The sequence below is a fragment of the Chenopodium album genome, chromosome 7 (assembly GCF_948465745.1).
Source record: "Chenopodium album chromosome 7, dcCheAlbu1.1, whole genome shotgun sequence".
NCBI classification, from domain to species: Eukaryota; Viridiplantae; Streptophyta; class Magnoliopsida; order Caryophyllales; family Amaranthaceae; genus Chenopodium; species Chenopodium album.
Genome location: NC_137840.1, coordinates 62,134,851 through 62,156,717, shown reverse-complemented (window position 1 = coordinate 62,156,717; position 21,867 = coordinate 62,134,851). Strand labels below are relative to the sequence as shown.

Genomic DNA, 21,867 nt, shown 5'->3' with positions numbered 1-21,867 from the left:
CATTTATTGGTTCGTTTGGCATTACTGTGGTTTTCTGTTTTTTGGTTTTTTGTTGTATAAAAATATATGATATATGTCACATAATGTATCAAAAATTATTTAAACTTATTAAAATCATAATAATTTTGAAAACTGATAACAAAAAAGTGGAAACACCTTTCTCTTGTTTCCTGTTTTTGGTTTTTAGTTTTCTAAAAAACAGAAAACTGAAAACAAAAAATGATGCCAAACAAGCCCGACTTTAATAATTCCAACTATTACCAATTACTTCTAATAATTCCAACAAAGGTATATTTTTTAATAATCCTAACTATTGGGTTAGTTTACATCCAGTAGACCCAAAAACCGGTTAACTGCTGAAAAAGTAATTTTTTTTTGGTTTTTACATGGCAGTACATGATTGACCTAATATTAAAAAGAAAATAAAAAAATTGAAAATTCCCATCAATCTCTACCGTGAAATCCCAACCAACCCCCCACCGTGAAAATCGGTTGGCCACATCCCTATAACCCCCCCGGAAAATGGTCGGTTGATCCTCCTAACCCCCAAACACACACAACCGATCACCCCCCCCCCCCCCCAAACCACTCTCCTCTCTTCCCTCTCCCTTCGCCGGGAAACCAAAACAAAAAGAAAAAACCTCGGGTGCCGCTCTTACACCCTCAAAACCGCCGAAAAAAGCTCTCCCACACCCGCAAAATCGCCCAGGGTGCCGAATTCGGGGGTTGGGGAAAGAAGAGAGGGCCGTTTTGCGATGGCGGAAGGTTATTTTCGAGGGAGAGTGGGTGGTTTTTGGGGTTGGAGTAGGCCGGTTAAGGGTGTGGTTTTTGGGGTTAAGAGTGGCTGACCGGCCGTTTTCGGGGGATAAGGGAGACGAACGACCGTTTGCCGACGAGATGAGGGTTGGTCGTGGGGTTTTGCGGTGGCGGGAGGGGACGAGGGGGTGGCTGTTACGGTTTTCAATTTTTTTTCCCTTTTTTTTATTGTTTTTTTCAATTATAAACCAACCACGTGCTGACACGTGTATTGGTTACCTATTACAACAAGTCATTGACTTGGTGTTGACCGGTTGGGTCTATTGGAGGCAAACTGACCCAATAGTTAGGATTATTAAAAAATAAACCATAGTTGGGATTATTAGAGTGAGTTAAGAGTACAAGTAGGTACTCAATTCTTCAATTTTTCACCTTTTAGGTACTCAATTTTTTTTGCTTACCTTTTAGGTACTCAACTTATTTTCAGGCTAACTGACTCACCACTAACCATACCTAATTAAAAAAAAAAACAATAACTAATTTTTATGTTGAAGCATTCAAAAAGTAGTCGTTATTAGGCTATTTAAAGAGTTCCGAACTAGGTAAAAAAATGCCATGAATACACCAGCAAGAAAGTAGCAACAAAACATAATCAATCCAGTTTTCTTATCCTAAATTCATCATCAACGATTTTCCCCTCTGTACTGCTTCTTCTTCAAGATCTTCCCCTACCTCTGTACTGCAGTCCAATTGAAGCAAAACCTCCCCTATTTTACTTCGCAAAACACATACATTAGTCAAACCCTTGCGCATAATAAACAACAATGAAACAAAATCCATCAACAACACTAGCATAATCCATCAACAAACAATAACACAACAACAAATTATGTCTCAAAAAAACAACAAATCAACATCATCAATTTTGTTCACAAAACCATAAACCCTAACTCGCAAAATAAGATCATCAATTGGCCAAGAAATTCGAAATTTATATCAAAATAACAACAAAAACAATGAGTAATGAAAGTCACCTCAAAAAAATGGCTGCGCTAAGTGTCGTTTTCCCCAAATTTGCCCAAAGGAATGCTCGTGTTCTTCACCAAATGAGCAACTATTTTCAAGAATTGGAAAGAATAAAGGGGGAGGGGAATAAAGGGAACAGAAGAATAAGAAAAGGGGAAAAAAAAATTTCTGACCCACGCTTTTTTAATTCGGGTGGGCCCCACTTAGAGTTAACCCAAGCAACTGAATTGTTTACCGAGGGTACTCAATTCTTAAGGAGAATTAATTTTTTTTGCCGGAATTTGGTACTCAGTACCCAAACGGTGAAGAAAATAAATTCAATACCTAAACAATGAAAAATTGTAGAATTGAGTACCCAAATTTGTGCTTAACTCTAAATCGGCAATAGTTGGGATTATTTTTCAGTCCAGTTCTAATAGTTCAATTCCGTTCAGTTTAATTTTTAATTTCCTTCTCTTATAAAATATTCAATTCAATTCAATTTAGCTCCAATCAACCCCCCTCTCAAGTCATAACCATTCGCAGCTTCATACACCGTACTTCTTCTTCACTGGCGTTTTACCGCCACTTGAAGGTCGTAGCTCTCACGCCTCGCTCTTCACCTACACTCACTTCCGTCTCTCTCCTCTCGGGCTTCATACTCTCTGCTCTATCAAGGTACTATTTATTGTCAAATTTTCTGGTTAATTTGTTTGCTTTATAAAGTCCAAAAACAAACCTGATTCTATCAACAACAAACAATATGTTGCCATTTTTAATCTCATGAGTTTGATAAGCTTCATTTCTGAGAATATTTGTTCAATAGATGGGTTAATTTGTGCTAAATTCTACTGATTATCTGTTAAAAGGGTTATTCGTTACTCATAACAAAACTAATTTGGTTGTAATTCTAATTTGATATTGTTGTGCATTCTTTCACTATATTTGATGTCCTGGAACAATATTAGGTGCAATAGAGGTGTATAGTAGATGAAACATTGGATAAATGTACTATTTGTAATATATTGTGCTTATGTTTTGTTAAAATTGGAAGTTGTATAAGAAAGTTACTCGATTTCGGGCTTTGGCATGCGACGGTTGCTCCACCTTAATCTAGATTTCTATAGTTGGTTGCATTTGTTCTGTTTCTACATTTTTGAAATGAGAATTGCTGGTTTGGCAGCAATAGGTGTGGTTTGTTAGAAATTGGGTTTGTTTTGCGCGAGGGTAATTGTAGCTTATGAATGTAATCGGGTTGATCTTTGACACTTTTGAAATATTGAATATGCTGTCATGTTTAGACTGGAGGGGATTGGAACCTAACCACCCAAAACTGTTCCCTGAATCCGGATTAGCCCAAAAAGGTAAACTGGGTGGAACACCAAAAAAATATATGTAGTATATAATGAGTAGCCCATGTCTTAGTGTGGTAAATTGCAGATTGGGAAATGAAGGTTATGTCCCTTTAGCAAATCTAGTAAACGGAGATATTTGTAGTTTTGTTGGTCTTGTAACATCTAACATGCGACACAATTTCTGGCTGTAAGCTAAGTGTATGCGGGTTATCTTAATCTATGTTGTATAGAGAAAAATTTGTTTTCCTTTAAGTACTTGTCATGGATGTGGCAAACTGTAAAAGTACCTATTCCCTCTGTCCCTTAATACAAAGTCTATTTCTCTTTATTATGTGAGTAATAAATGCTAGAAAGAGGCTTTGTATTAAGGGACGGAGGAAGTGTGAAATAACAAGGCAGCTTAATTTCTAAAATTAGAAGCAGGAAAAATGTCTGTTAGAATTTTATTTTTGTCTCACTAGGATAATGGTTTGGTTTTAGTTCTTAGGCATATCATAATAAACATGGAACTACAGAGAGCTCGTAATCTTAAACGAAGTTTTATGAAGTCTTATTTCTGTAAAAAAAAATCTGCATTCTTGAAGATTCAAAAGAAAATGGAAGCAAATTTCATACCTTGTTGATGTCACTGTAAAATGTTGGGGAAGGGGAAAGACAAGAGATAAAGATGCAAATGACTTGTCAGCAAGTTAATGTCTTTTAGGTTGTACTGCACAATGACGCAGAGATAGAGTTACTAAAAAGTTACTGCAAAACTGTTCAATGCCATCAATTATCTCTTATGAAAATAATGTGTGACTGATAGTATTACCCTGAGGAATGGATGAGAAATGGAGAATATTCATTAAATAAATATTTAGAAAAATGGATTCTAATTATCTGACCTGAATACACTTATTTACCTTCTTAATCCAATGAATTGGTGTATGGAGCAATTATCTTCAGGTAGTTTGTTTGAATTTGGCATTTTCTTCGGACAATTTTGAAACTCAATGCATATTAGTTTTGCTCATTTCTTGTGTAGGTTAATCTGAATTAGCACTAATTTGCATGAAAGAGAATTTAGGAATCTTCTTTTTTGTTGAGTACACTATGAGATGATAATTGATCTATTGAGAAATCAACTGAACTGCACATCTCGTGTAATGCACATATTATGATGTGCTTCATGCTGACTAATTATATGAGTTAGTAAACTGAATAATGATGGAATTTAGGTTAATTATGCCTGTATATACTCAGCATGACTTGTATATAATCTGATAGGTGGTTTTGCAAGATTGGTTTTGTACTTTGATGCGCTCTTCTATTTAAATAAAGAGTTAAATGAGTATTATTAATGGATATGCTTTACATTTCATTAGTTCCATATTTTTAAATGGAGAATGTCATGGGTTATTGCCTTATTGGTCGATTAAGTGCTAGTAAATACTTCTTTTAACATATAAAATTTGCTTTTGTTCTGCCAGATATATGTATTGTCCCTGGAGAAATCAGAGAAGTATGTTTGTCTTTACTGCTTATTTCTCACTACTAGAAACTTTTTGGGCTGATAAATGTAATATTGAATCTGCCTCACCCTGTTTTCAGATCATCTTGGGGAGACTTATTTTACTCTGAGGCCCTGTTCTTTTGAGCTTCTGGCACAGCAGAGCAGAGTAGGGGTTAGCGAGCTTCCACACACTGCAGAGTAGAGCATAGCAGAGCAGAATAGTTCAAAAAAACAGGGCTTGAGTGTTTAAAGAAGACATTAGCACTGCTTTTTTGGAGTTCGGTTGGCCTTGTTGGGATTCAAAGGAGACTACTATGCGTCAACTTGGATTTTTACTTACAATTTGCAGAGTTATTCAACAAGATCTCAAATATAAGCTAGGGGAAGTGCCCAATTATCAGTTTCACAATTCTCTTCACATCTGTCCTCCATGTTTTCCCTCCAGCCTGGCCATGTTTCTTGCTTTTCACCTTGAACAAGACTCAGTTTTACGTAATCAAAGAATAGAGCTTCATGAACTTCATAAGAATTCTGAAGAGCTACCAATGAACTTTGATATGATTGCTCTCAAAGTTCAAAACTTGCTTAAAGAATTCTCAAATAGTTCAAATGAAGAGCTTGTTCAAGCTCTTGATAATTGTGGACTGTCTTTAAGTGAGGATTTGGTGCTTGATGTGCTTAGACGATTTCATTCAGATTGGAAATTGGCATTTCTGTTTTTTAAATGGGTATCTAATAATCCAAGTGGGTATTTGCCAGGATCTAGGGTTTACAATGAACTCCTTGGGATATTGGGGAAGGCCAAGCAGTTTCAGGAACTAAATCAAGTGTTTGACGAAATGTCAAAGAGAGGAACCATGAATGAGAGATCGTATGGGATTGTTGTTCATAGGTACGCTGCTGCTCATAGGATTGATGATGCAATTGAATTTTTCGATAAGAGGAGGCAGTATGGCCTTCAGAAAGATTTAATTGCTTTCCAAACACTATTGATGTCTTTGTGTCGGTACAAACATGTTGAGGCTGCTGAATTTTTATTCCATTCAAAGAAATGTGAGTTTCAGTATGATACTAAGACTTGGAATATTATCCTTAATGGTTGGTGTGTGCTAGGCAGTCTACGCGAAACTAAGAGATTTTGGAATGAGATTATCCGCTCTAGATGTAAACCTGACAGAATAACATATGGGATTTTCATAAATGCACTATGCAAGTCAGGGAAAATTAGTACGGCAGTGAAGTTGTTACATGCTATGTGGGAGAAGGGTTGCACTCCAGACGTGGTAATTTGCAACAGTATCATTGACGGGCTGTGTTTCAAGAAAAGGATCCCTGAAGCCATCAGAATACTGAGGGAGATGAATGAGAAAGACTGTGAGCCTGATGTGGTGACTTACAACTGCCTTATTAAGCACATGTGTAAGATTCAGAGGACGGAGGTAGTCTTCCAATTCTTGGATGAAATGGAGCAAAAGGGTGGAAATTGTTCCCCAAATTCTAGGACTTATTGTCACTTGTTGACATCTACTAAAAGACCAGAAGAAGTTCAGACTTTGCTTGAAAGAATGAAATCAAATGGATGCGAGATGACAGCAGACTTGTATAATTTGCTACTGAAGTTGTATATGAATTGGAATTGTGAAGAACATGTTCAATCAACTTGGGCTGAAATGTTGAGAGATGGCATGGGACCTGATCAGCGATCTTACACAGTCATGATCCATGGGAGATAAGACCAAGGAAGAATAGAAGATGCTTTGGATTATGTCGAAGAAATGACATCGAAGGGAATGGTGTTAGAGACAAGGACAAAATTGTTGGTTGATGCCATGAACATCAAGATGAAGGAGAAAGGTTAACAATACTAAATTGTCTAGCTATGAGCATAGGACAGAGAGAGCGGATACGTTAATCTCCCATTGATGAAGCTTTGGCAATGCTGAACATTTCTTTGGTTGCGTATATTCATCCTCCGATATAGTACTATGTTGGAGTTTGAAGAATTGACATTATGTCAGGCATTCTGTGAATGAAGAGCTTTCAACAAAAATATGTGGCTTGGCTGGTGCCATTCTTTATGCTGCCTCTACCCCTTTAATGGGTACTATTGCCTGTAGTGGAGCTGACCAGCCAGTCATCGTCTATGGTCCTCAAAGCTTGGTAACTGATAAGCAATTAAATTCTTTTTCTACTGACTGTTGAGGCACCTTTGGTGATATTCCATTAGATTATGCTTTACTGCTATCTCAGATTTGAAGCATGTTGGTTTGCAGGCTGTCAGTTGTTAGTTTTTATCTTATCTATGATATGATAACACCAAGTCTTGGTTACTTGATGAATTAGCATATATCTCCTAGCTTCTTGATACGTTACAAGTCATCCGTGACTCTACTATTGAGGTTGTCCAACATTTGGGGTTGATACCGTCTCAAGCTCTCAACCCCTAGGTGCAGTGGATAGCTTTACTGGTATGAATGTGGATACATATAGAAAATTTTTCTGACTCATTCTTCGTAAGGCAAACAATAAAAATTACTTTGTATAATATATTTCTGTACTCAGTTTCTTTTGCAAAGTTGTTTACTGTTATCAGTCGAATGAGATGAGAGAGTAGACCATCATCTTTATTGCATGCTAGTTCCTACAATTGAATTGATGAAGAGATTGACATTACCATGCAAGTCTTTTGAGGACAATGGAGCAAAAGCATGGAGGTTCTTTTCATTTAAAGGAGACTTAAATTGGCTTGGATTCGCTAAGCTAAGTGTCCATCTTCTGCATGTATATGGTTTCAACTTGCTAAGAATCTCTAATAAAGTAAATCTCCTAAAATCTTTCCCTTGAAGAGTTGAAGCTATTTATCAACAAGGTTGTCTTGGTTATCTGTGATTTTCTACTTCTCCAATTTGTAGAACTACTTCTGGTATATAAGCCATAAATAAGCATTTGGCCATTGTATTATGCTGCTTGTTGCATAAATAAATCATGATTCCTTCTGTCCATAAAAGTTAACTGACCTGCAAATATTGTCTGTAATAAGTTACTCGGTATAGAATGCATGATCATATAAGCTAGACAGGGACATCATAGGGTTTGATATGTTATCAACATCATTTGCCATAACTGCCAATGATCGGAATAAACCGATATCTTTACTGATTTCGGCACTGCCCTACCAAAGACAGGGACATTCTTGTGTGATTCAGGCAGCAATTTTGTGGATGATATTGTTGTTTATTTTGCAATGTCTGTTGGACGAGTTTCCAAGAATTTGACCATTATTGCTAGAGCCTCCTTCATCTGTATCATTGTATATATGTGTGCTCATTAATTGACAGTTGACTCTAGAACACAAGTATGGCCCTGCAGGCCACATGTATGTTCATGTTATGCACATTATATTATGGTTTAGAGTATGTTGAGGCCCATCATTTGCCTACGAGCTTCAGACTTTGGTGTTTTTTTATGAACTATACATATTTGATGAGGTGTCGCGACTGTAGTCGGCAACATACAAATACAAAATATAATTGGACATCATAGGGTTTGATATTTTGTCAAATTGCCGGATTGCCCCATACAACATTATATTCAAAATACATTGTATAATACTCTTTCCGTTTCTTTTTAATGATAAAGTGTACATTGACAATCGTGAAAAGGTAAAGTGTACTTATTATTTTGAAACGAATGGAATATTAAAAATCAAGCAATAAGATACACAACTATTTGGTACTCCATATTATAACTGCAATTCTAATGGTAAGTTAGATCAAATTTAGAACATACGTTATCAGAGGATACAAATGTTTGCACGGTGGCATTTATTTAAGTAAGATCTGTGTTATTTTGAAAGAACTTGTCGCTAACAATGAAGAACATGTTTAGATATGTTATTTAAATAAGATTATTGTTGGCAATTTGTCATTGTCAACCAATGATGTTTTTGAAATGTGTTGATATCTTATTTTATAAGTTTGTGTTGATTTATCAAACACTTTAAGGATTATGTATAATTAAAATCCATAGTATAATTAAAATCCTAATCAATGAGTAGTTGAACTTGAAGTATGCAAAATCCTTCTTCATTTTTTAAGGGTACATAAATCTAGTAATGGGCTGGATTTGGTGGGCTTCGTATTTCAATTAGTATAAACAAGTTGAAAATTTGAACTACACTTGGAGTTTGGCAAAACTTTCACCCCTTCTTAGGTGAATATGTTATCCTTTGCTTCCAATTTTTGAGGGTTGTCGTTTTAGCATTGAGGATGTAATGCTTCTAATTATTGGCAATCCCTCAATGATAACTTTAAGCTTTTGGCTATTTTTAAATAAACTAGAAAATTTAGAATTAGGTAATTCTAGTATCTACTAGAAGTCTAGAATAAAGACTAATTATAAACAATAAGTTTGTGTTGATTTTTGTACAACTACCAAAAAATTAATCATAATTTACAAATGCTTAAGGAAAAAAGAAAATCACCACCAAAGAAACAAAAGTTGGTAGTGTTTGAGGCAGTCTCGAATGGCCTTTGTGCTATTTTATTGGAGGGATTGAGCTATATGATGTTGGCTACGAGGGTGTCATGTTGTTGCATAGCCTTTCGCTTAGTGTTGCTTTTGTTGTGTTTTTAGTGTTGCTTTTGTTGTGTTTTTTGTTTTTTTGTTGTTGCTTTGTTCTTGGGTTCCAAATCAAATAAAAATAGGGGGAAAAAAAAAAACCATACCAAACTATTTTCATTTTAATTTATGATAAGTAGATATCAAGACTTTGAATTTGTTTTTTAGCTAGCAGAATTGGGGATGACAAAAGCTTAACATGACCTACCTCTCCTCATACTTGGAGTTTTTCTACTAAAATGTTGGGTGGATGAGATTTAAACTCGTGACCTTTTTGTCATGTAGGTTTTTCATATCAGGTTAAATGACCAATTCAACCAAAAGTTTAAACCGATAGTTTTAGATTAGAATAATTTTTATATTATCAAGTCTCCTCACATCAGATGAACTTAAAACGTAGATGCAAAATGGGCCTCCTACATGCCCAGTGCAAAATATTTCACTTGGAAGGGAAGAATGGATGAGAATTAAACTCTGATCATTATAGTCATACCAGCTCAATGACTCTTAATGTACAATGTTATGGGATCAATTCAACCAAAAGATTATGCTAATGATTGAAGCTAATGATCACTTTATATACTCTCATTAAAATGTTGACATTTGTAATTGTATGATAAAGTGAGACAATAAGTTACCATGTTAATTTGTTTAATTTATGTTAATGTGTGCATGTGGAAGATGAGTTATCAAACGAGTTGAGGGAGCTATATACAACATACTTGGGTTAGTGTTGATGATTGCTGATTTATATATTTAAAAAGGTCGAATTAGGGTTGAGAAGAATCAACATATTATATACAAGATCGATACAAACTTAACACTCACCTTATTTTCCAACTCTACACAAATTAGATAAATTACAAAACTAACATAATAAAACGTAGTACTACATAATTCTTTAGAATTAAGAGATACACTTTTGAACTATGCATACATCATGTGTATATAGAAACAATAAATCGATGAATAACCAAAGTTGATTCGCACGACAACACCTGCCTTATAAAAAAAAAATGGAACGTTGATATGAAATAGGAAGTTGCTTTCAATAGTTAGTGTCTTAGTGATGTCTAATGTGGTCCTTTTTACATGACTTGCCAATATTATTTTACAGAATTTTATGCCCTCTTTTTTTTTTTTGTTCTTTAAAAGTCAAAATTCACGAAATTTTGTAGCTTCTATGAATTGCAAATAAACCAATTATTCAAATAGAACAGAAGTTAAAAAACATGTCCCACATTACAGACATGAAAATAGTGAGAACAACATTTAATCTGAAGCTGAACAACGTGTTGCCCTAGAGTGCACTCAAATGTAGGTATATAAAAAGGAAGGTTTTCACTCATTAGAAGTGTGTCTGAGTGTCTCTGACTTTAGAATTCACAAATGACAGGCTAGGAGATGCTGCATTTCTATCATCAGATGAGTAGTCAAATCGGAAGACACCTTATTCTAATGCAGACTCATAAATCGTAGTTCCTGACCATATCTCCAGTTGACTCCCTCCATGTTACAAGCAAGTTTTTAGCAACTGATTTTCTTGATCCTGCAAAAGAAGAAAAAAAAAAAAAACTTATATTGTCAACATAAGCAACTCTTACAAATCTCTACCTTGCAGTACAGGAATAACTAATTATGAACACTTAACAAAGAAGTAGAAACAAAGGAGCCAAATACATCAACACTTCCTAATCCCTTACACTTGAGCACTTGATCATTTTCAATTCAAGTGCCAGCCAAGCTGACACTTTGATATGACCCTTGTATCAAATATGGATTGAGAAGGGTGATATTTTAGTTACCATAGGTTGAAAAGCATAACAAAAAGCCAGGAATGATGGTGATGGCTACCCTTAGCAACCTTAGGAATAAATACAGTATATAAGGAAAAAAAAAAAAAAAAGGGGGAAATTCTCAATGGTAGCTATATACTTTTGCTCATTCTCAATCGTAACAAAATATTTGACAAATTCTCCTAAATAGCATTATTTTTTATAAGATTCTCTACCATGACAATATTTTAACAATTAGTAACTAATTAGCTTAATTAAACACAATAATTAACAACAAAAAAGATAAATTACAAAAAAAATAAAAAAATAAAATAGTGACCCTCTCATGTCAACCACCCCACGTCACTAGCTAGGCACCGGAATCCACCACCACCATCGCCTAAACCCCGCGGATCCACCTTATCCCTCGGCCCTCGCCGGAACCCTAAAAGCCCCCATTAACAATGGCAGCAGCCAACCGTCATCGACACTTCATAAACTAAGCAAGACCTAGAAGTTTCTGCAATCAGCGATTGTTCGGCAATGATGATGGAAGTTGGAGAGCCTTTAATGGAGTCTTTGAGAAGCATGGTGGCTTTGAGATTATAAAAAAAGCAATCCCCTGACCCTTGCCGTTTTCACCCCCTTACGCATCAACCCAATTCGAAACCCTAGATTTTTAATTTGGGGGTTAAGGGTTTCGAGTGGTGGTTTACGGAGGGAAAGGGAGTGGAGATGGCAGAGGGTGGGGCGAATGGTGTTCGTTGGCTCCGGCGGGGGTTGGTCGGGGTGGGGAGCAGGGTGGGGGAGGTGGAGGTAGGGTGGGTGGTTTTTATTTTTCTTAATTATTATGTTAATTATTGTTTAATTAAGGTAATTAGTTGTTAATTACAAATATATTGTTATATTAGGGAAACTTATCAAAATAATGCTATTTGAGAGAATTTGAAAAACAAATTTATGGCGGAGCAAAGACTAAAGCAGTAGAAGGTTTACGAAGAACGCGTACCCCTGCAAGGTTGAGGGGAGGGAGACTAATGTTAGCTTTTGTTACAAGATTCACTACAAACAATTCTCTTCGAATGGCGGAGTTTTGAAGCAAGACTAGAGCGTTACAAGAACCCAAAATTATGGCTCGAAATGGAAGCTCGAGTTTAGTGCAACTGTATCGAGGAGGGTAAAGAAAAAAGGCCTGCTTTAACCTAACATCTCGCCACTCGTCGTCTTGAACAAGGAAACCACTGAGACCAGGAGATAAAAACGAGTGAAGGTGTGCTCTAGCAAAGAACGGGTCAGTGATTATAGCATTCCACTCCTTGCAAACAAACCTCATAATCTCCACAAGAACTGAAGCAGGAAATAGTAATAATATTTTAAAGATGATTTCAGGGAGAATAATAGGTTCTGGATAATACTTTTCTGTCCTCGCCTTCTTTGTAGATCGGCAAGCAGCAAGTAATCGTTCTCTTGCCTGAGATCAATATATTATTGTTAGCTCATACAGTACAAATTTTCATCTTGATTAGATATATTACTATTAAAACATAATTTTTGTGGAGTACTAATGTGGAATACTCGTATCTTAGTTGTTTTACATTGCCTTTGCAACATTTGGTCCATGTCCAGCTATAATAAAGAGGTGTCAAAAGCACATCCGATCCGACCCGATTCAAAACTGATCCGAAAAATATCCGATTCAGATTTGGACTCGCGTGGACATAATAATTTAGTATAACTCAACTTTAAAAATTTACCCGACCCGACCCGACCATATCAGACCCGATCCGATTATTCGAACTGACACTCCTATATAATAGGTAAACATACATACATGGTACATCATACATATATTTAAATGCAAAGTATAGTATTTTATTTTATTATACTGTATCTACCATTGAATTACGAGTAGCAAGCACGCATGCGGAGTATATAATATAAAGTGCCATTTCAAAGATACAACATTAAATTATTAGAGTTGTAGTCAAGTCAAGGTGCCGTATATAATAGTGCTACAAAAGTGGGATAATAACTTACAGGTGCCGTTGCTTTCGCTTTTGCTTCCAATTGTGATTCTGATGCTGTTGAATTGGCCATCTTCCTTAATTTGGACTAGCGTTAAGGTTCGCGAACTGAGCCGCGCGTATCGGATCGCTGAAAGAGGCGACTCTGGTAGCACCTAAGCGGTTAATCTTCCTATGCAACGTTCGATGGTTTCATCCCGATATTGCCACTGCATTTTCTCTCGCTTCTGATTTTATATTTTAGGAGTAGTTTTTTCTCTCATGTCTCCTGTTTTACACAATAGCACTATATAGGATAGTACTACATAGGGCAGCGGCTAAGGTTTTATTCCAATTGGACTCAAATCTTCATCACTAACTTTGGGCTTTTTATTATATATATATGCTCTATTTTCTGTTTTAGGATTTTCATTATTTTTTATTTTTTTTTAATTCCTAATAAATCAAAAGCATGTGTAAAGTTATTAACTATGGCAAGATTGATCATCAAATAATATTTTATATTTTATATTCTTGTATATTTTAGCAAAGATATGTAAAGAATATGTATATCGCTTAGTTTGTTAAGTAAATATTAATGTGCATAATTTAAGTTAATCAGCTTCCTTAAGTTTAGGCTAATTATGCTTTTGTAATATGTGTATAATCAATACGTTCCTAAGAAATAAGGCAATGATTCACATGAATATTTAGTTAACAAACTTAGTAATATTTACATAAATACAGAATATAATTATCTTATATTCACATGAATAAGAAGTTGTCTAGAATTGAATGTTGAGAAGTTCGCCTAGGGCTCTAGTGCGATAGTCCCTCTCTAGGGCGAGTTAGTTTTCGTAGTTCGTTGTCGTTCAATTTGTCACAGCCGCTCTCAGTCCGATCAGTTTGCCACCATGGAAGACGACCTTGTCAACGAATGGGAAAATTTGAAACTTACAGAAGATGAGGAGAAAGTGTTTGAGGTAGGAGCGGATGCAATTGCTGAGGGAGACTCATCTAAACAGATTAATCTCTCGCTGGTGGGGAAACTCCTTACGGAGGGACCCTTTAATTTTGAAGCAATGAAGAAATCCCTTCTGTCAATCTGGCGACTGAAAGAAACCGTCTCAATTCGAATGGCTGAAACTAACTTTTTTGTCTTCCCATTTTACTGTGAATAGGACAAAGATCGTGTGTTGGAAGGATGCCCTTGGTCCTTTGGTAATCATATCCTTCTACTTAAGGAAATTCAAAAAGACGAACAACCCTCTAAAATCGTCTTCAAAAATACCCCCATCCGGATCAGAATGTTGGACGTTCCCTTCGGCCTCCGCAATTCTTCCTTTTCTTATGATATAGGTGAAAGTTTAGGGGGTTTTCTTGAACATGATGATGATGATCCCCTGGGTTGGGAGGAATTCATGAGGGTTAAGATCCTACATGACATTGATAAACCCTTGCGAAGAGGAGTCAAAATTGCTTCGGGTAATTAGTCAGAGAAGTGGATTGGATTTAAATACGAACGTCTTGGTGACTTTTGCTACTATTGTGGTCGCCTAGGCCACACAGATAGGGACTGTCGCATCCAAGGGAACGAAGCAAACAATGGTGAAAGTATTGTCTATCAATACGGCCCTTGGTTGAAGGCTTCGCCCCACAATAAAGCTTGTATTTCACTGTCTGCTAGAGAAAAAGTTGTTAGCAAATGTGGCAAAGTCTAACAGCTCTTCTAGGAAGTCAGAGTACAAGGATCCTAATGCTATACGTCTGGGTCCACCTGTTGCTGCGAGAAAACTTTTGTTTTCACCTTTAGGCAAAGACTTGGAAGTGACTAAGCCTTTACCTGTTGAGGGCCAAACTCATACTGCAGAGTTAGCTTTACACAATAAGGTTGATAATGTTAATACAGAGCACTTTCAAATTTTTCAAGGCAAGAAGTGGAAGAGAATTCACAGGGAACCAGAGGAGGGATCTCGAAACATGGAAATACAGGAAGAGCAGAGATGTGGATTGATCTTGTGATGGAGTGTGTGTGTACGGCTTCTTACTCTTTTGTGGTGAATCGAAGTGTTTGTGGTAAGGTTATACCAACCAGAGGGCTTCGACAAGGTGACCCATTGTCACCTTACTTGTTTATTTTGGTGGTCGACGCCTTCTCTGGGCTTCTTTCTAAGGCTGCTAATGATAAAATTATTCATGGGGCCAGAGCTAGCGTAAGGGGCCGGAAATTACTCATCTTCTTTTTGCTGATGATAACCTTCTCTTTATTAGAGCCAACCGAGAGGAATGCACAAAAATAGTTGATATTCTCAACTTATACGAAATTGCATCCGAACAGAAAATTAACTATCAAAAATCGGAGGTCTCTTTTAGTAAAGGGGTGAGTGCGGCGAAAAGAGAGGAGTTGATCAATATTTTGAAGATGCAAGAGGTTGAAAATCATGGCAAGTACCTTGGCATTCCCACGGTCATTGGAAGGTCTAAAAAAAAGCTACCTTTGTTGCTTTAAAAGATAGAATATGGAAGAAACTCAAGGGGTGGAAGGAAAAGCTTTTATCTAGAGCCGGAAAGGAAGTTCCCCTTAAGTCCGTTATTCAAGCTATACCCTCATACTTAATGGGAATTTATAAAATCCCCACTAGTGTGATTCATGATATCCTTTCTATGATGGCGAAATTTTGGTGGGGTGGGTCGGATTCGCGCAGAATTGCTCATTGGCAAAGCTGGAAAGCTCTCCGCAGACCTAAATGCCTCGGTGGTTTGGGTTTCAGAAATTTGGAGGTCTTCAATGAAGCTCTCCTAAGCCGACAAGCATGGATAATTCTCTCGGTTCCCTCCTTGTTGCTTGCTAGAGTTATGAAGGCAAAATACTTCCCTAAGTGTGATTTCCTTGATGCATTTCGAGGTAACTTAAGTAGCTACTCATGGAGAAGTATTTGGGGTGTCAAGGCTCTTCTCAAGGAAGGGCTAATTTGGAGTGTTGGAGACGGTTCCAAGATAGACATATGGAAGGATCCTTGGGTTGCGGATGAACTTGGCCGTTTCATTACTACCCCTGCTTCGCCATCTTTTAAGCTTGTGCATGAACTGATGAATTCAAACTGCAAGGAGTGGAACTATGAGTTGTTGTCTGACAACTTTAATGACAGAGATAAGAGATGCATCATGTCTATTCCAATTAGCGATCGCTTATCCCTTGATTCGCTTACTTGGGCTTTCTCCATGGATGGCAAGTACTCGGTCAAAACGGCATATATGCTGGGTATGTCCTGTGATTTTGACAGCTTTCACAAGGCGTGGGTGGCAATCTGGAAGCTTAATGCAATTCCGAACGTTAAGCATTTTATTTGGAGAATCTGTACGGGTACACTATATGTTAGGGCGCTACTCAAAGCAAGGCATATGTGTGATAACTCCCTCTGCCGGTGTGAAGAGCTGGAGGAATTAGCTAGTCACGCTCTCTATGAGTGCAGGTGTGAGTGTGACCTTTGGAGGGAATTGGAGTGTGAAGAGGTTGTGGAGAAGTGGGCTGAGCTGAGCTTTGCGGATTTGGTTGTTTCTTGGAGCAAATTAAATGAGAAGAAAGTGCAAATGGGTGTGATCCTAATGTGGAATATTTGGCAAAGACGCAACGAGAAGGTCTTTAAAGGGAAGGAGGTGTCTCACTTCACCATAGGTGCTAGGTCAAAGCGCCTAGCTGATGACTACAAAACCTACACTCAGCGTATTTATGGAATCAAAGCTTCTCCCAGCAGCACCGTAGGCTCAGATGCTAAGGTTTGGCAGCCCCCTCCTCTGAATTTGATTAAACTTAATTGTGATGCTCATATTTCTAGTGATGGGTGGATCGGTTTGGGTGTCGTGGCTAGAGATTCTCAGGGGAATGTTTTATTTGCTGCAACTAGGCGCACTCGAGGTTGTTGGCCTCCTACAGTTGCGGAGTGTAAAGCAGTGGTTATGGCTGCCAGATTAGCTCACCGATTCAACCTCAAGCATGTCATTCTTGAATCAGATTGCAAGGAGATTATGTCCCGCCTCTCCAAAGGAATGATTTATTACACTGACCTCGATTCCATTCTTGAAGATGCTCTCTCTCGGTGCTCTAATTTTGATTTTGTTACTTGGTCACATGTTAAAAGAAGTGGTAATTATGTTGCTCACCACTTAGCTAGAGTAGTGTCGTTTGGTGTATAACAAATTTGGGAGAATCACTGTCCCTCAGAGATTGCTCCGTATGTTTTAATGGACAATTTGTCCCATGATTAATAAAATTGGCACTACTTTCCTTCAAAAAAAAGAAAAAATATTCACATGAATATATTATGGTATTCAAAAATATTTTTTTTATTCAAATGTTTGCCAATCTAAGATGAACTTTTCATTCTTCAATATATTAATTAAGCGTTGAACATATTGTTGGAAGAAAGTAACATTTTTGAAATATTCTTTCTTTATTTGATTATAGTTTGAAAAAAAAATTACATTAAAAAAAAAAAAAAAAAAAAAAAGTGTGCTTCATGCGTGACTAATTAATATTTTGAGGAAGACTAATAGCTCTTCAATCAACCATTTATCTACATCGTACATACATATGTCTCATATGAGTTTTTGAAGATTAGGCTAATTGGTCCACTTGATAAAGACTTCCTCTATAACAATTAACAAACTACGAGTATGAAATAATAGGATAAAGTAATTATGGTATTTAAAATATGCTAATAAGCTAAGAATACGTAAAAATATCCTATAAATAGTAGTATATATTTTCTGAAGATATAATTAAAAAATTTACCATGTATGACATTTAACACAATTAATGTTTACACACCATTATATATAGGCACATAATTTACAATATGTAGTACTTGTATTTAATATCTATATTAACAATGACATTCACTATGAAAAGAGATATTACCCCACTAAAAGAGAGTTGGAAAATTAGGGTCAGAATTGTGAGACTCTGGCGTAAACCCGATTACTACAAGCCAAACATAACTAAATCAATTGAGTTAGTTTTGGTTGATGAAAAGGTAAATTCATGTAGTAAAGTTTAATATTGATTTTATCATAGCATCAACAACTTCCTTTATAACTTCTATATACTTACGTGTATTAATTTTATATTATAGGTTGACAAAATTCAAGCCAATATCAAGATGTCTCTCTTAAAGCGATTTGAAAGTCTTGTGAAGGAGGATTTCACATATGTTATTTCTAACTTTGGAGTGGCAGACAACGTTGGTAATATTAGAGTTACTAACCATACTATTATAAGACTGATTTTTTTTTATAGGATTTCGGTTAAAGATTGTGAAGATGCACGATTCTCGCTACATGGACTTGATTTAGTTCCTTTTGAAAAATTCTACAAAAAGAAGTTAATGAAATGTTTTGCATAGGTAAGATAAATATCATTACCATACACTAATTATTTTTGTAAGAATATTATTAATTTTGGTATACTAATACATATATTTTTATCAACATCTTTCTTACATAATAAAGATGTTATTGGAGATGTTATTGGAGTAGGTGATATGATAGACACGTCTAAAGATACTACTCCAAACTACAAGTTGCCTATTGAATTGGAAGACTTAGGCCCCGTTCTTTAGAGCTGCTCTGCTTCTGCTCAAATCAAATCTGCTGCTCTATTTTCAAATAATAATTAATAATAACAATAATAATAATTAATATTCAATAATAATAATTAATATTGTATTGATGATAATAATTTATTATTTTGAATAATTATAATAATTATTAATGTTAAAAATAATTTTAATAATACTTAATATTAATAATAATTAATATTTATTAATCATAATAATAATTAATAATAATCATTATCAGTAATAATATTTAATAATTCAAACTATTAAGAATTAATATTTAATAATATTTATAATTAATAGTTTCTAATAATTATAACAATTCTTTCAAAAACATAAATAATAATAGCAATTAATAACAATTTCTTTTATAAAAATTTGATATTAGAATCACAATGTGTAGAAACATTTTATGTGGGTATTGATTGTTAGTTCATTGAGTTGAACTATTTTTCAAAATCTTTCCATACAGTTTAAGAATTTAAAAAAAGAGGTTGTTTTCAAGTAGTACTTTGTATATCATTATTATTTTTATGGTTAAAAATATATGATTAAGACAAATTTATAAGTAAAATCATTATTATTCATTAAATCATTTTATTTTAATTTTTTGTGAAATAAATATAAGTAAACAGTTGTCTTTTATCTTTCTACTATTAACATATGTTAAATATGATACACATATATTTATGTTTTCGCTCACCTAAATCAATGATATATGCACTTAATAATAATAGTAGTAGTAGTAGTAGTAGTAGTAGTAGTAATAATAATAATAATAATAATAATAATAATAATAATAATAATAATAATGTTGAAATCTGTCGGCTCTGCTATCGCTCTGCCCTGCCCAGAAGCTCAAAAGAACAGGGCCTTAGAGTAAGAATGCATATTTTAATTATTTTAATTTATTACATAACTGTTCTTAAATATATATAAAAATGCACCATTCTTCAAGTTTAACGGATAATTTTTTTTTCACAGTTTTTTTTTTTTTTTTTTTTTTTTTTTGGTGTTCCATCCGGTTCACCCTTTGGGCTAATTTGGATTCGGGGATCAGTTCTGGGTGGTTAGGTTTCAGTCCCCTCCCGATTGTTGTTGCGGGGGATCGAACACGGGTCCTCCCTACCAAGTGTAGTCCCAATCACCACTACACCAACAACCAATTAGTATTTTTTTTTCACAGTAAGAATACAATGAAATGTCTTTTGTGGGGTAAATTTGATGAGGATATGTCAAAGTACTTGAATGAGAGTAATCAAAGTCGCAAAATTGTTGTCGTGCAATTTGCCAAAATTAAGATTTGGAAAGGTAAATGTATTTTAGATGAAATTCCTTTGCTACTTTGCTAAAATATGATTATTAAGCGTTTAACTATGTATGACTTTTTATAATTTATGCGGATGAGATTACTTTGACAAATTCTTACTATGCCACACGAATTTTACATGATCAAGGCATCCCCGAAATTAACGACTTTAGAGAGTTAAAATTGCATAATGTTTTTTTTTTTTTTTTTTTTTTTTTTTTTGGTAGTATTGCTGATCAAGATGATATACATTCACAAAGGTTGACTCATATATCAAGTCAAAGCGCATACTCCATATCAGACAATTTTCTTAAAATTGTATGAACGAAAACAATTGGATTGTTATGAAATATTTGTGGATATCCATTATCCTCCTTTGTGTCATTCCGGAACAATCTAGATCTAGGGTTTATATTCTTATCCAATCAAACCCTAATATATTGTATGTATATATACACCTTATCATATGGAATAATATATACAGATTTATTCTCTATCAATCTCTCTTATATTTCTCTCTATTTTCATAACACGTTATCAGCACCAAAGCTCTAATTATTATCTTCTTATGTCGCATCTTGGGAAGAAGTTAGAAGGAGATTAATTTTGATCATGGGTTTTGATCTTTTAATAATGAAATCACACGTTTCAAGAATGTCATATCATTTCCAATCCTCATTAATTAATTTGGGACTAATACAAGTAGTCTCACGGTATTAATAATTTGGAATGTTAATAGTAGTGCCGCTTTATTTAATTACAAAGAACTCTCGTATTATTTTTCGGTTGCATTGGTTTGTTTATCTTGAATTATTGCTATACTTTATTTTCTTTTCATTAACGTTTTCATGAGTTACAGGCTAGCAGATGACGTTGACAACATGAATTTGACGATAAGGCTGGTTTTTATAGTGGGAAAGATTTTGATATCAGGAAAGTTCATTCTTAACTATCCTGTTATTGTTAATTTTAAGCCTTTACATAATATGTTTATATTGTTTCCCAAATTTCCGTATTTTTATTATTCCTAGAGTTCAATGAGCAATTTAGGAATAGTTGGATTTGAATTAGAAAATAACTAATTAGTAGTTTTGTTTTGACTATGAGTTTTGTTTAGTTTGAATATAAAAGGGTATTTAGAATTATTATTGGTGTTAATTTTATGAACGTATGGTTTTCATGAACTTGTATTACATATATTTGCTAGATTTTGGTATTATTTTTCCTATCCGTAAATGAGTTTGGTTATTTCTCTATGCTTCATAGCAAATATGAATGGTTCGATTTAGCAATTATTTACCCATATAATTTGTTTGTGAAATCCTATGTCTAATGCCTTGAATGTTTGTAAATTGTACGAAGTAAGCCTAAGGTACATGTGAAACTATTTATAATTTATGTATTGAATTATGTTTTTATATTTCAAGTATGATATGAAACATGTGGTTTTCCACTAACGTGAACGTGTTAATTTTGGTTGCTTATGTGCTTGTTTCTATTTTCTAATTAAGCTTTATCAGGCAATATATTGATATAATTGACCCGACAGTATAGTTGATTCAATCGATTCAAGTATTTTTTATTAAAGCGTGAAGTAGTAGGTTTTCATATTTTTACCTTTTCATTCAATTATAGTATTATGTACCTACTTGAAGTTTGATTATTGGAATAAATGTAAATTGAATACGATGTGCGGACCTGAAGTTCCTTATATTTATAAAGAGTATTCACACTAGCTTGAATATATAAATGGCTCAAAACCCTTAAGGATAATACAAAGAAATGAGCATGATCTACAAAGCTAAAGCATATTGCTTAGATTTCCACTACATACTAACGTGATTCTACAAACACAATGTCATGTTTACCTTCTCTTTCTGAAAAATGTAAATGGATTGGTATATATTCTCGTACATATGGACTTGAAGTTCCTTAAT

At 34.9% G+C, this 21,867-nt stretch overlaps 1 protein-coding gene across 1 annotated transcript; it reads left to right on the top strand.

The window, feature by feature from the left end:
• The first annotated feature begins 2,296 nt into the window (after window positions 1-2,296).
• LOC145638041 (putative pentatricopeptide repeat-containing protein At3g15200) lies at window positions 2,297-7,442 on the top strand. Its single transcript, XM_081689014.1, has 3 exons — window positions 2,297-2,439; window positions 4,586-4,617; window positions 4,707-7,442. Exon 3 carries the CDS (start codon window positions 4,923-4,925, stop codon window positions 6,339-6,341), a length of 1,419 nt encoding a protein of 472 aa, XP_081545140.1. The 5' UTR covers window positions 2,297-2,439; window positions 4,586-4,617; window positions 4,707-4,922; the 3' UTR covers window positions 6,342-7,442.
• Window positions 7,443-21,867: the final 14,425 nt, after the last annotated feature.

Coding starts and splice junctions, on each gene's coding strand:
- LOC145638041 (XM_081689014.1), top strand. CDS start 4,923: ATGCGTCAACTTGGATTTTTACTTACAATTTGCAGAGTTATTCAACAA.